At 36.3% G+C, this 13,795-nt stretch overlaps 1 protein-coding gene and 2 pseudogenes across 1 annotated transcript; 1 reads left to right on the top strand and 2 right to left on the bottom strand.

Moving 5' to 3' along the window:
• Positions 1 to 1,315: 1,315 nt before the first annotated feature.
• Positions 1,316 to 2,629, bottom strand: LOC120139824 (annotated as a pseudogene).
• A 3,706-nt stretch (positions 2,630 to 6,335) lies between these two features.
• LOC120137149 lies at positions 6,336 to 10,680 on the bottom strand (annotated as a pseudogene).
• Positions 10,681 to 12,387: 1,707 nt separating this feature from the next.
• Positions 12,388 to 13,181, top strand: LOC120137049 (metallothiol transferase FosB-like). The gene is made up of 3 exons (XM_039152936.1): positions 12,388 to 12,608; positions 12,711 to 12,816; positions 12,897 to 13,181. Exons 1-3 carry the CDS (start codon positions 12,466 to 12,468, stop codon positions 13,179 to 13,181), a joined length of 534 nt encoding a protein of 177 aa, XP_039008867.1. The 5' UTR covers positions 12,388 to 12,465.
• Positions 13,182 to 13,795: the final 614 nt, after the last annotated feature.

The raw sequence follows: 13,795 nt of genomic DNA, 5'->3' as shown, positions 1-13,795 counted from the left end.
CTAAGATGGATTAGTCTTCACCAACGTTCGTTCAAATGAAGACCATGCACTTTTGTTTCTTGAACCTAACTTTCTTGATATTAGATAAATTGATAAACTCTCGAGATCCTCTCCCAGTTCACTCGAAATCAATTGAAGAACCAAGAATGAACAAGCTTTGAATTAAAAAGACAATCAAGCACTTAAACAAATCCAAGAGTTTTCACAGCCACAAAATCCCAACAACTCTAGCCAAATAGATTTAGTTCATGGTTGGGTTTAGAAAGAACATAATGAAGAAAATTATAAACATAAATTGAAACAAAGAAAATAAAGAAAATGTAAAAAGCCTAGCAAGAATCTCTCTCCCTCCCGCAGCGTGCATCCTCTTTGCGTTTTGGTTCTCTATTTATAGGAGATGAGTCGGCCCAATTAGTTCTTGTTGAAGAAGAATTTTAGTTGGAATAAAAGAGTAATTGCTTCTCTTTATCTTCATATTTATCTTTAAACAAGCTTCTTCTCCTCTTTAATTTCTACGTGGAAATCCAAACTTCTAGACTTTATCCATTGTTTTGTGGAGTTTGACTTAGACGAGGTGAATTTATCCAGTCATCATTATCCTGCACAAATTAACACATATCAACATTATATTTTCCACAAAATCAACCACAATGCACTATCAAACTTAACGATAAAAGAAACTATGAAATTATGCATGAATGACTAATAATGTAATTAGACCGGACCTAAATCTAGCAATAATTATGGGTAAAAGTATAGAAAATATAGTAACACAATACCCATCGCCAAGTTAAAAGCAAGTCAAATCCAACTTTTCCATTCATTTTCTTTAGCCATTCCTCAGCTCTCACGTAATTAACATTAAAATTTTCAAATTCGGCAGCTTACGAGTGTAGTTGATTAGCATAAGTAATTATATATGCATGCGTATTTTGTTGTCTCCTTTCAAGACTCTACTAAAGATCTTTTGATTGTTTGATCGGCCAGAACTCGCAATAATCAGATATTATATTCTCGGGATGACACCGTCGTAGAATGTCTGAGCTTTTGTCAACTTAGTGATGCCTGTGAAACACCACAATTCCCTTTTAAGTCAAAAACCAAACAGAATATTCAGAAAACCATGCATGATGGCAATACTTAAAGAAGCATTTCTTTTGAACCAAATACATACTTTTCTTTCTTATTTAACTGTTTTCAATGGCCTTTCATACATTATCAGAACACTTGGGATTTGGAATTTTGATGGGTTATTGATTTATATTTAATTGTTTTAATATATTCATCAGGTATTATTCCTTTATTGGCACAATAATAATATGAACAAGACGCTGTGAATTTCTGATAGACAAATATACCCTACAAGACAGCAATAGTTTTGACACCATCTTGGCAACGTGATGCCAAGTATTGTTCAAGTTCTCTTATGTACCTTCTTTGCAGATTTAGCCCATTTTACAGTTGTCCTGGCTAAAGCATCAATCGGATCCATACATTTCTTAAGGAGAGGGTCCTCTCCAGGTAAAAGATTCTGCAGTTCCTCTGAAGCAATGATGACAACATTCACAGCCCTAATCAGCAGGACCTGGATTGCAATTCTCAGTAGGTTTCGAGCCCCTTCCACGTCGCGTTGGTTCAACGACTCAATCGCCGGCATTAGAATGTGTTCCACGGTCGCCTTGTCTGGCAAAACAACCTCAAACCCCTGCAAATTCAAGCATTAGACCTTGGAAAACTTTGCTAACAGTGGAGTTCCTCTGTTTCGTCTACTACCAAGACTAAGCACTTCCTCTAAGACATTGATTGCAGATTTCGAGACCCAAAGTTTCTAGGACTGAAATTGAGCTTTCTATAACCATACAATGTATATCAATTGTATAAAGAAATTAACACAAGGGCAAGTGTTGGGTATTGGAATACCTGATTCTGTAGTTTGTCTTCGTATGTAACAACAGCAGTTTCACAAGCGGCAAGCACCCCAATCCGAACATTACTTCCAGCATCAAGTGGCTTCAGTTTTGCTTCCTTGAGCTCCCTAGCAGCACATTCCCCAATATGGAAAAATGGCAGTGTGCAGCTCTCAGATATTTCATCATACCAGGCATTTGAGATATGGCATGGCATAACAATGCATCGAGCTCCAGATTTCTCAAGAAACACTCTCTTCTGCTTCAGACTGTGGACAATAACATGTTCATAGCTCACTTCATTTTCAGCAATTTCACTTAAAGATGAATGAACCGACTGTCTGCTTCCGTCTATTGCCGGATCGCTGCAGACGACGAAAGGAACACATTCTTCCCCATTCCTCGAGCTCCACCAGACAAGTTTCTCAAGGAAAATAAGAGTGGACAAAACAGAAACCCCTCCAATTATACCTACAGTATTCGCTTGGCTAAGCAGGGAACTATGGGGCTGACTTTTTAGTTGCGCTGAAGGTGAACTTGATATCTTTTTGGATTCATAATGATCTCCATTCTCATCGGTCTGCACAAGAGTTGAAGACATTTGCACCGCGAAACATGGATTTGGTCTTGTTCTACAATGAGTTCTGGTTTTACTTAAATAACCCACAACTGATGGGCAGTTTACTTTATGGAAAGACATGGTCAAAGCCTCCATCAAACATCCCTAATGACTAAACCCTCTCTTGTAGACGGTGAAACACCTCAAATCTACTTCAAAACCTAAAAAAAAACATAACTTCAGGCCTTTCAAAAGGGAAATTTGTTAACGTTTTAACAGAAAAGAGGAAGAACCCGAAATCAAACAATCAGATACTGATTACGTTTGTAAAAAGGTAAGAGGCAGAGGGTGCATGGAGACCAGTGATCCTGTGCTCTGCAAGGATTTCTTTTATATCAGTGTATATGACAATGAATGAACAATCATATAATTATGGAAAGGAATCTCCCTACTTGTCACCGTCTTACCTATTGCAATTGCATCAATTTCCACCGTTGAAAGCATATGAGAGAGAACTAATAATTCAAGGAATGATTTAACAAATCCAAGTAGAGACACACATCCATCACCTTTGGTCCAAATTATTTTTTTACCATTTTCCCGAAAACAATGTGACAGTGATGGCAGCAAATTGTCAGGCTCCGCTGTCAGAGGGAAAGTCCCCAACCATGGCTGCTTGTAGAAGTTACTGCTGTAATTCTTGCTCGTGTTGAAACAATTCTCACTGGACTGGGTTTTTTTCTTTTACCATTTCAAGGGTTTTATGATGATTGGATTTGCTGTATGATAATGATATAAACATATGAGCATAGCTGACAAAGACAGCTTGGTTAATTTTTATCGACGAACAATCTACAAAGGACCCATTGCAAAGGGTTTTGTCTTTCGTGGACCTGTGAGAGAGATGATTATTGTTTCAATAGAATCGACACGCAGATACAAAGTTCCAGTCCCGATCTATCTCCACTATTCCATAGGGTGAATTCGAGTTAATTGGGTTGAATTTATAAAATATAAATTCAGATTAATTAAATTAAATTTTTATTTAATTTTTTGCTTAAATTTAAATATGTATAATATTACGATGCTGGTTGATTTTAATTTAAATGATCTTTTTTATTTGTATAATATATATATATATATATATGATGTCATTTTTTAAAGAATATTTTAAGGATAAATTATGATGAGAGCATAAATAAGTAAAAGAATTAATTGAAATGAAAATTTTGCAAAGTTGTAGTTGAATGAACATACTGAACAAAATAAAAGATTGAAGAATTAAACTGAAAAATAAGAAATTTATTGTCAAAAAGAGGAATGTGTTACAAGTATGTTCAATAATAGTTGACGAGCAAGATTTAACTTTGGTTAAAAATGAACTTAAAGCATAACATAAATTGAAGAAACAAGAATATTAGGAACAGATTTACAAAAAATTAAATTATTTATCTAAAAACTCAATCCTGAAATTGGAATTACAAATCTAATTTAATTTGAAAAAGTTGACTCAAATGGCTTTTTATTATTTACTCTTATGTACCAGGATTCCATCCACTGGACAATGCTTCTAATTTGATTATGATATTTTCTTTAATGGTGTAAGTCTATTACAGGAACCCCATAGACGTTCAGTGCCCTGTTTGTAATCATTTCCCAGTGTTAGTTTGGGTTGGTTCTTAGTGCTTCTAATTGATATAGTAATTTTCTTCAGGAAAAATAATGATGGTTAATTAATCATTGAATTTTCATGTTGGCCTCTTAACATCAGTCTTACCTCTCATGATCCTTCTGCTGAATATTGTAATATTCATATACAATACATTTTTTGTGGCAGGAAATTTCAGATCTGCAATTGACTTCTGCAATAGTTTCTACCTAATAATTGCAAGCAATCTCACCAAAGAAAGTGATTTATCATGTACCTACAGAAACAAAGAACCCCTGTGCAGGCACTATTTCCACCGAGGTAAATTTATCTGGAAGGAAAAATACCTTCTCTTTTTTCACACACAAAAAAAAAACGTGTCATTCATGCAATTTTTGACACCATGTAAAAGAGGAAATTAAACTCTAGCTAAACTATTGATCGTGGAGTCTTGCTCCACTTCCAGCATTTTTATCGTCTTGGACGGTCTGCTCCACTTCAGTGGGGTAGAGTAGAATTTCCAAGAACCAAACAGTAGCTTCCACGCAAGTTTCGCCATGCCATCCGCCACCATATTTCTTTGACGAGGGATGCGTTGAAATCTCAAGTTCCAATTTCGCTGAATCGACTCCAATATGTGGCACCAAATGGGAAAGAACATATCACTACCTGGTTCCAACAAGATGCAAGCTTCTTTACAATCCACTTCTACCCCCAGGTTCCTTTTATGCATGTCCCATGCAAGGTTCAATCCTTCCAATAGCCACAGAGTTTTGCTTCGAGGACCGTGCAGCTCCTAATAGCTTTCATAAAGTCTATTAGCCAATAGCCATTCGAGTCGCTCAGCACCATCGTGAGCTGTTGTTCCAGATATTGTCCATCTTGCACCATCGGTATTCAATTTATACCATCCAAATGGCGGCCGTTCCCAGTTTCGTTTGCTAGTTTATTTTTTTGGATAAATTGAAATCTTATTATCCAAGAAAGCAGTCAAAGCCTGCTACAAAAAACAAAACAAAAACAAAACAAAACAAACGAAACACAGCAGCCCTTCCTACTTAAGGAAGAGTACATCCCCAAGCATTACATAGAGCCTGGTTTACAGCATCAAACCTAATGCTCTTCCTATACACCTTAATCCTAACAACACCCTTTATGATAACTACAATCATATTTACACCTCTTCTAGAATTCCTAAACTGCCTAAGATTCCTTTCTTCCCAAATATAATAGACAAAATCACACCAAGCAATTTTCAACACATACACCAAGAGAGATGTGCCTTAGAGTCTAGAAACAGCCCAAAGCAACTCCTCAATTCCATGTCCCCACCGCCCTACGAAATCCACACAGCCTCAGAACTGTCTCCCAAGCCTCCCTGAAAAAAGAACATTCGAAGAAAATATGATCCCTAGAATCCTGCCCCCTACCGCCACACATCCTGCATCCAGTATCAACAATAATCCCCACTCTTGACAGTCTGTCAGCCGTAGTAAGCCCATCAAGGACTGCCACAAGAGACAGCGGAATGCTTTGGGACACTCATGGATAAGCCTCTGCCATTTAACTTTATCCCTTTTTACTCTAATCTCATCCCAGAACCACCTTGCAGTAACCCCTCCCCAGTCAGACCTGCCACCAACCAAATGCCTAGCCTCCTCCCTAAACCTCAAGATCTTCCTCAAAACCCAATTAAAATGATCCCTACATTCCACTTGCCTTCGTTTACTAGTTTAGCATATTTGTAACATTTAATTATTTGATTAATTAGTAATTGTTAAATATCGATTAAAATTTTAGTTAAAAAATAAATTAAATTTTCTTATAATTCTACTAGTCGAAGATTATTTGATGTTTAAATTAAATTAAAAACCTTTGGGTTCTTTTAACCTTAAGCCACATGAAGCATGGATAAGATAAGGTCACTGGCAATGCCTCTCCCTCCAACGTCAAAGATTTTTGTTTCTTTTGGCTTTGGCTTTGCATCGAGGTAAGAAAGAAAAGGACAGTAAGAGTCAGGAGGGTGTTTTCATCTTTTACAAATAAGAATTCTTGTCAAAGGTGGAAAGAAAAATAGGAATTCTGCATTTATTTTCAACTTATAAAGAAAATCATATGTACATATGTTATTGTCAAATTTAAATTTTTACGTTTTAAATAAAATAAAGGAGGAAAACATAACAGAAAGCACTTTCCAGGAAGAAAAGATGGTTTGCTTAAACCTGAGGGCACGCACTTCTTTTGTTTGAAAATGAAATGAAATTTTCTTTTGTTCTGATACTTGAAATGGAAATGACTCTAACCTGGAAATGTAATCGTCTGTTTGAGTGTTTGTCCTGGTTGGCGTTTTTCTTTGAGGGAGCTACAGCTTTAAAATCAAACTCTAAACTGCTGGAACCTTGAACCTGTAACAACTCAATAAGATAAAGTACTCTACCAATAAGCCGGCGAGAAAATATCAAACAGGGTAGAGAACCAAAGACTGAAATTACTTGCATGATCATGCAGCTTTAGAATCCATGGTTGAATTGCATGGAATGTTGATGAAGCTTTAGCGGGAGTGGTTTTCGTCTCCATCATGCAAGCTAACCAAGTCCATCAGTGTTGAGTATAGTACACCCAAGTTTAAATGACCCAAAAACTTTCTATACTCGAAGGTATCATCACACATTTCTGTTTGAAGCTTCCCATCCTCTGCAAATCCATCTTCCATTACTAACCACCAAGAGATGCCACCTTCAGTGACTTCTGGGTCCACATCAGCCACCAGAGTAACAGTCTCCCTCTGTTCTAGCTCAAAAGTCACGCTCAGAAAATCTTGGTTTGTTTTCACTCCCACCATAAGAGCTTCCTCACGAAGCCAACCAATAACTTGGCTTGCAACCTGTAGCCCCAGTCAAGGACATGTCATTAAGGACTACATCAAAAAATATCTAGACATATGAACATGCAAGCATCTTCTAATCACTTCCAGAGGAATGTGAGTAAACAAGATAACACAGCTTAGACTCTACACTAACCTCACCTAATAAGAAAATGCTAAAATAGACAAGTTCACAATTAATTATTTGTGATTATGCGAGAAAAACCTATTTCATTATCAGTTACCATATACTGCGTACGATAGGAGAGAAAACTAGGGGCAAACATCTTTTACTTTTACACGTCACTTTCTTCTCATGCTTCTATATCATTAGCCCCCACTTCCCACTTAAGCAAAGGAACCTCCTCCATATTATTGTCTAATCATGTCCGAAACACTCTAACTTGATTGGTACCTACATAACCAAGTAGAGCAAGAAACTTGTACTACCCTCATTAACTTTCAATGCATAACTAAGTCTGCCCTAATTTTGATTATGATAATACAAAATCTTTAGTTTTACACAAACAATAATTTAAATTATCTAAACCACCAAGACTTGGTAGACAGTTGTTTCCATACCATATTCTAAATCTGTTTCAGTTACAAAAGACGTCTAACATGTAATTATGCTAATTAAGTATGACTAATGATTTATTTCAGCTTCTCAGCATAGGAAGGGGTAAAGACTTATACTGCCAACAGCAGAGAGAGTACATTCAAATATCTGCTAAACGATATAATCTTCTTCAAATAACCGAGTAACAAACATTTTAATCTTCTCATTCCAATGTTAGGTCATTGATTAGCCTCATTACATTAATTGTATGCAGAGATCAAATTACATGCAGATCATGTCAGTAATAACAGTCAATCTAAACCTTAAAAACAGTGGTTGCAGAATTATTCTAGACCTGTCCATGGCCATTGGACCGATCTAAATAATATTAATGACATCATTCCCCCAAATTTACAAAAGCAACCTACCTGCTGCAGTATTATAACAGGAAGATCAACCAAGTTGCAGTCATATTTGTTTAAAGAACTAATGTACTCAGAACTTTTGAACAGGCCAACAAATTAGGAGCACCTTCACCTTCAACATTGATACGATCATCATTCAGCATCACCTTGGTACCGAACTGTAATTTTACAGAATCCTTGAAGTTCTGGAAGTCTGATTTCGAGGATTGGAACTCTGCATGAAGAATGGACTGAGGAACTTTCATAAAGATTGTCCAAGATGATCTCCGGGAATGCCAAGTTGGATGCGTCATTAAATGAAGATATGGGACCCTGCAAACCTATAAATATCATGTGAAAATTTATTAAGGAATAGGAAAAATAAAATCCAAAGAGAACTTTTAGTAATCCACATAAAATGGTTAATGAGGAAAATACCACATTTTCCAGCTCCATAAGAACTCTGTTAGAAAAGATTCTATGACCCAAAGACGGACAAAAGTGGCCCAGAAGACCGGATCCATCCTTTCCTGATTGACCAGATACTCTAGTACCAGATAAAGTTGGTTCATCCTTCACTTTTAGAAATGCATGTTCAAGAACAATTTGCTGCAGTAAATTTCACAACTGATACGATTAGGGAAATCCCATTTCTTTTTCCCTTTAGGAATATCAGGTTTTCCCTCTCCCAACTTCACATCATCAGATGAGTCCAAGGATACAATTGCAGAATCTACATTCTGCGTATTGGCAATGTCAACAGCCTGATCATCACCTTCACTAGATGGCACAAGTGATATGAATAAAGAGGTTCCTTGACCCATGCTTAATTGTAGATAATTTTCCCATATTCCAGTAACACTGACTCCAACAGGTTGGTTGAATGCTTCACAATTCAACATATGGAATACCTGTCAAAGCAACAAATACTAGTAAGAATGCATATTAGTCACAAAAAGGCTGAGAGAAAGCAAAGTCTACCTGATCATTGAAGATTGATTGATGAACTTCGCGAAGGAGAAAATGTGTTTCTTTGACATATTCATCATCAGTCATTGAATCTTTCCCAGTGCTTTTTTCGTGCTTCCCAACTGAGCCATGTGTACTGATCTTATTCAATTCTTTTGGGTCATCAGCAGAATGCACACCAAGAAAACCAAAATGAAGAGAGTGGCATCAATTTGGAGGTAAGTTGATAGCCAACATTCCAGCTGAATCATGTTCAATGTGAATACTAGAAAAAGAAGATTGTCGAGATATTGCTGTTGAACCATATGATGAATTGTCAAAAAGATCAATAGTGAAGACTTCATTGCTAGAAGCTGCACCTGCCACTCGTTGTCGTTTAACTTTCCAGTTTTGCTGCAATCTATTCAATTGTTAGGAAATAAGAGAAGTAGTGCATATAAAAGAACAAAGCTTCCACGAAAAGAAATTGCAAATTTAGCTTATAGAATGAAGGTAAAGAACGTGAAACATGATAACAACCAATTTTCAGAATAATATTCTTTTAAGCCAATTCAGAGGGATACCTGATAAGAGCACCGTAAAATCTTGCTTCCCTAGCAATCTGTTGTTCCAAAGCTTTGGCAGACTGTTTGAAGTATTTTCCCAGATGCTGCGATAGAAATTAAACTCAATAAGGATATTCGCAAAAATTCTCTGGTACCAAGACAAATAGACATTTTCAGTGGCAATGGTAGTTACAATCACAAATCTTAAACAACTCAAACTTAAGCTGAAGAGGAGTTGAAACTTGAAAATATCACTTCTGTTCTCCAAAAAAGGAAGAATACCATGTAACATTGCAGCTTGGTTGCAGTAGATACGGCAAGATCAGACAGGAGCTCATTAGGTAATGGTTTTGGCCTTGTCATGCCAGCCACCGTTACAGCGTCGTTAGCTTCAACCTTTCCAAAAAGAAAGAATAAAAATCATATATTTAAATGACTTCTCGTTTACCATTCAAAGCAGCAGCACGATCCTCTTTTCGAATCGAACTTAAAGGAAACGGAAATGAAACAAGACAAAGAAGTTACTGAAAACTCCAGAAAAGAAATATTCACCTGAACTCTGTTGCGTTCAGAATTCATTCATTCAAGGATAAAGACAATGATGTGGCAATAGAATTTCAATAGTTAACACTCTCATATTTTTACTTGAGATGAAAAGGAGAAAGAAACTAAAGATCAATACGAAATGCCATTAAATTCAACTCAAGTATTCATATATGATGTGCATTGTTTTACTTTTGATTCGTATAAAACTAATGGTAAATTTTAAATTTTATTAAATTTTAATCAAATGTAATTAAGCAACAATAGCCGAGTGAAGCAGCAACAGCTATGGAACTTACAGTGTTGATAAGGTCGATGATGACGGAAAGCTCCTGATGAGCCAATTGGAGATTCTCCGTCATGCTCTTCCATTGCCACGTGGCGGAGGCATCTTTGGAGCTCTTCTTCTTCCTCTCCCTTTGTTCATCGTCCTCCACAGCCCACGCAAGTCTATACGCCGTATTAGCGAGACTCGTTTTTCGTCGTATCCCGAATCGCTATGAAATACAATAATTTAAAAAAAAAAACAGAAAAGTTAACATTGCCAAGGTCATCAGTTAAGGAGCGAGGAACTTGATCGGGAAGAGACTCTTACGGAGGGTAGTGTTCGAGGCCGTTTTCTTCGATGCATTGAGCCGTTTAACGGAAAGCTTGTCCAAGGAGACTTCAAGGTTTCCGTCCATTTCTTTTTCCCGTAAAATCCGAGAGGAAAATTTAAGGATGAAGAGCGTAGAAGAAAGCGCTGGTTTCAGTTTCAGAGCTCATACTCGATAGTTTATGAGACTGAATAGGAGAAACGTCTACTTTGCCCATGGAGTTGTAGTATGAAGTATGGACTGATGAATAGGTTAGGTTACTTAGGGCCGGTAGAAACAAAGGTTAGGTTTGACTGGGCCTGGGTTCGTATAGATGGATGCAAACGTCATACAAATAACCCAATTAATTCAATTATTGATTAATTTGATTCAAAATTTATTTATTTGGATTAAAATTTGTTGTAATTTAATACTATTGATCAATCAATTAGTTTAAATTTAAATCAATAGATAATAAATCTAATTTTTTTTTCGTTAACAGATTTAATATCTAATTATCCGATCAAGTAATCAAATTAAATTTTGATTTTATCGATTAATTAAGTTAAATCCAAATAATAAACACCCCTAGTACTCAGTTCTAGAGATTCTCAATCATTTAACAATGAGCGCTTAAATACCGTGAGTTATTAGTATTCGAACCCATAACCTCTAATAATAACAAATTAACCATCATCTTTGTTCTTGCTCAAGGCATGATTTCAAACATTGGATTTGGGGTAATTTTGTTTACATAATTTATTCAGCTGGATGATAATGTACCACCTGACTAGTTATGACCTCCGGCAAGGAACAAAGATGCAAAGATATGGATAGGACCGCAGAGATTTTATGCATTAGCAGGCTTTGAACACCTTAAGAATTGAGACCAGTCAACACTAAAACTCTTTGTATAGCTGTGGTGCACTAGAGTAGCTAAACACCAACGCCAACTCTTCTCTCGCATGTTTTTTTCTAAGTAAACTCTGATAAAACGTCATATACCAACGCCTACTATATTTTGCTTACGTTGAGATTAATCGCTGAAAGTCATTGGTTCAATTCAATATTCTCTGGGGCAATCAGCGGTGGACGTACGCGTTACGTGCATTTGGAGATTAATGATAAATCCAAGAAACATATATCTAAAACCGACGTCGAACTACTGTAACGATTATCTGAATTCTGAAGTAGATTGCGTAGTGCATGCAGTAACATTGAACAGATTAAAATCTTATCCAACTGACTATTTCAAGATAAGAAACTTTGAACGCCTCTGTTTGGGTTGAAAAGAAATTAAACGTGGAGAGTTGTTAGAACATTGGAGGAGTAGATGGTACTAGAATTTTTGCTGAAAGCCTGAACAACTTGGATTGCAATACCATGCTTGAAGAATCAAACACAAGTTGTCAACCAAAGGGAAGTAAAAAACCAATTTGCTTCTCTTGACAAGAAAGAAACGTGTCTCATCGGAACCAACTGTCCGATGGAGTTTTAGTTTTTGTATTACATGTCTTTCCACGGTCAAACAAATTGTCCCCTCAGATCCGGAGCCGTATAATGGCCAGCATCATCCACCATATTAGGAGATTAATTTTATTATGGGGACGTAATTATAAATCGTAAAAAGAATATGATGAATTTATTGATAAACTTAATAAGTACAATAATACTTTTTAAAAATAATAAATTTATTTAAATATTTTGAATTAAAAAGATATTTTACAGTTTCTTTAAAATTTGGATATTAATAAGATAATATTCTATTATTTAAAATTTTATAATCCATTAAAATGTGAATACAACCTCTGCTGCATATAGAAAAGAATACAACAGTTGTTTACGTTGTTCGTTATTGTTTAGCTCAAGCCGAAGAATTCCGGGAAGAAAAAAATGGAGAATCCTCTACAGCTGAAGTGCTTGAATCACGTTTCACTATCGTGTAGATCAGTTGAGAAATCCGTGGAGTTCTATCAGGATGTTCTAGGGTTTTTTCCCATCAAAAGACCCGGTTCCCTTGATTTCTCTGGTGCATGGTAATTTAAATTTAATTCCACCAGCAAGGTTCTTTAAACCATTTGCATTCTTGTCATTCTTTTTGGGTTAAAATATTGATTCCTAGTGTTGTGATTGGATAGGCTGTTCAGCTATGGTATTGGTATCCATCTTCTCCGATCAGAAAATACTGAAAGCATGCCTAAGATTGGACGTATTAATCCCAAGAACAATCATATTTCTTTCCATGTATGTTTTATATATTGCATATGCTAACAATACATGAATATTGGAGAGAATACGTTCTTATAGAAATTAATCAATTGCAGTGCCAGTGCGATAGCATGGAGACATTGGAGAACAAATTGAAAGAGCTGAATATAGAATACGCAAAGGGCAGTGTAGAAGAAGGTGGAATCCGAGTCGATCAACTCTTCTTTCACGATCCCGACGGTAACATGATTGAGCTATGCAACTGCAACAACATACCTATAATTCCTCTGCCCGTCGATGCTATCCAGTCATGTTCTCTGACCAACTGCAACGCACGACGACAACGGCAGCAACAGCAACAACTACAGCAACAGAAGATTGAGCATCCAGTAGAAATCTAGTTGTTTATGTGCTGAAACTCTGCCAATGTGTCAACATGTTTATTTATTTATTTATTTTTTGCCACATGAATTCAAGATTCATTTGAGCCTGTCAGGTTATGTGCTGGAACTGTTCCAATCAGTGATATAGGAAGAGTTTTTTCCCCCCTAATCAACTGCCATCCTGATAAATTGTTTACTGTGTCGAGATTTGGGGGCGTCACAATATTCCAACAGAACAAGGGGGGCCCTTAACAGCTTTGGAAGCTCAAGGCCCACATGAAAAAATGAAGTTAAAATTATTAGAATTATTCTTAAGATAAACAACCAAAATCCAAAGACTTCAATCAACATTCATGTCATCGAAACATGTAAATATATGATTGCATAATCTTACGGTCCATGGCTTCGATCGCTTGTCTCCAAAGACCAATGTCATGAGGGGCCATTCTTGTAGATCATGTCATTGCCTCCAAATCACATATATAAGATACTGAAGAATATTATCCTCCATATCTTTCTTTATTAATTTGCATTTGTTCAGAATTCATTGACTTTGATTCACGGACTCCAATTCAGTCCATAACCCAATAAGTAATAATCCTTGAGCATTTGAACAAGTGAAATATCAACTA

The sequence above is a fragment of the Hibiscus syriacus genome, unplaced genomic scaffold (assembly GCF_006381635.1).
Source record: "Hibiscus syriacus cultivar Baekdansim isolate YM2019G1 unplaced genomic scaffold, ASM638163v2 tig00000170_pilon, whole genome shotgun sequence".
Classification (NCBI taxonomy): Eukaryota; Viridiplantae; Streptophyta; class Magnoliopsida; order Malvales; family Malvaceae; genus Hibiscus; species Hibiscus syriacus.
Note: the sequence above shows the minus strand (reverse complement) of the source record. Positions and strands in the feature narration are given on the sequence as shown.

What these genes read in the sequence shown, in the direction of transcription:
- LOC120137049 (XM_039152936.1), top strand. Translation starts at nt 12,466, where the DNA reads ATGGAGAATCCTCTACAGCTGAAGTGCTTGAATCACGTTTCACTATCG. An exon ending in CTTGATTTCTCTGGTGCATG is followed by an intron (nt 12,609 to 12,710) that starts GTAATTTAAATT and finishes GTGATTGGATAG; the next exon opens with GCTGTTCAGCTATGGTATTG. An exon ending in ACAATCATATTTCTTTCCAT is followed by an intron (nt 12,817 to 12,896) that starts GTATGTTTTATA and finishes AATCAATTGCAG; the next exon opens with TGCCAGTGCGATAGCATGGA.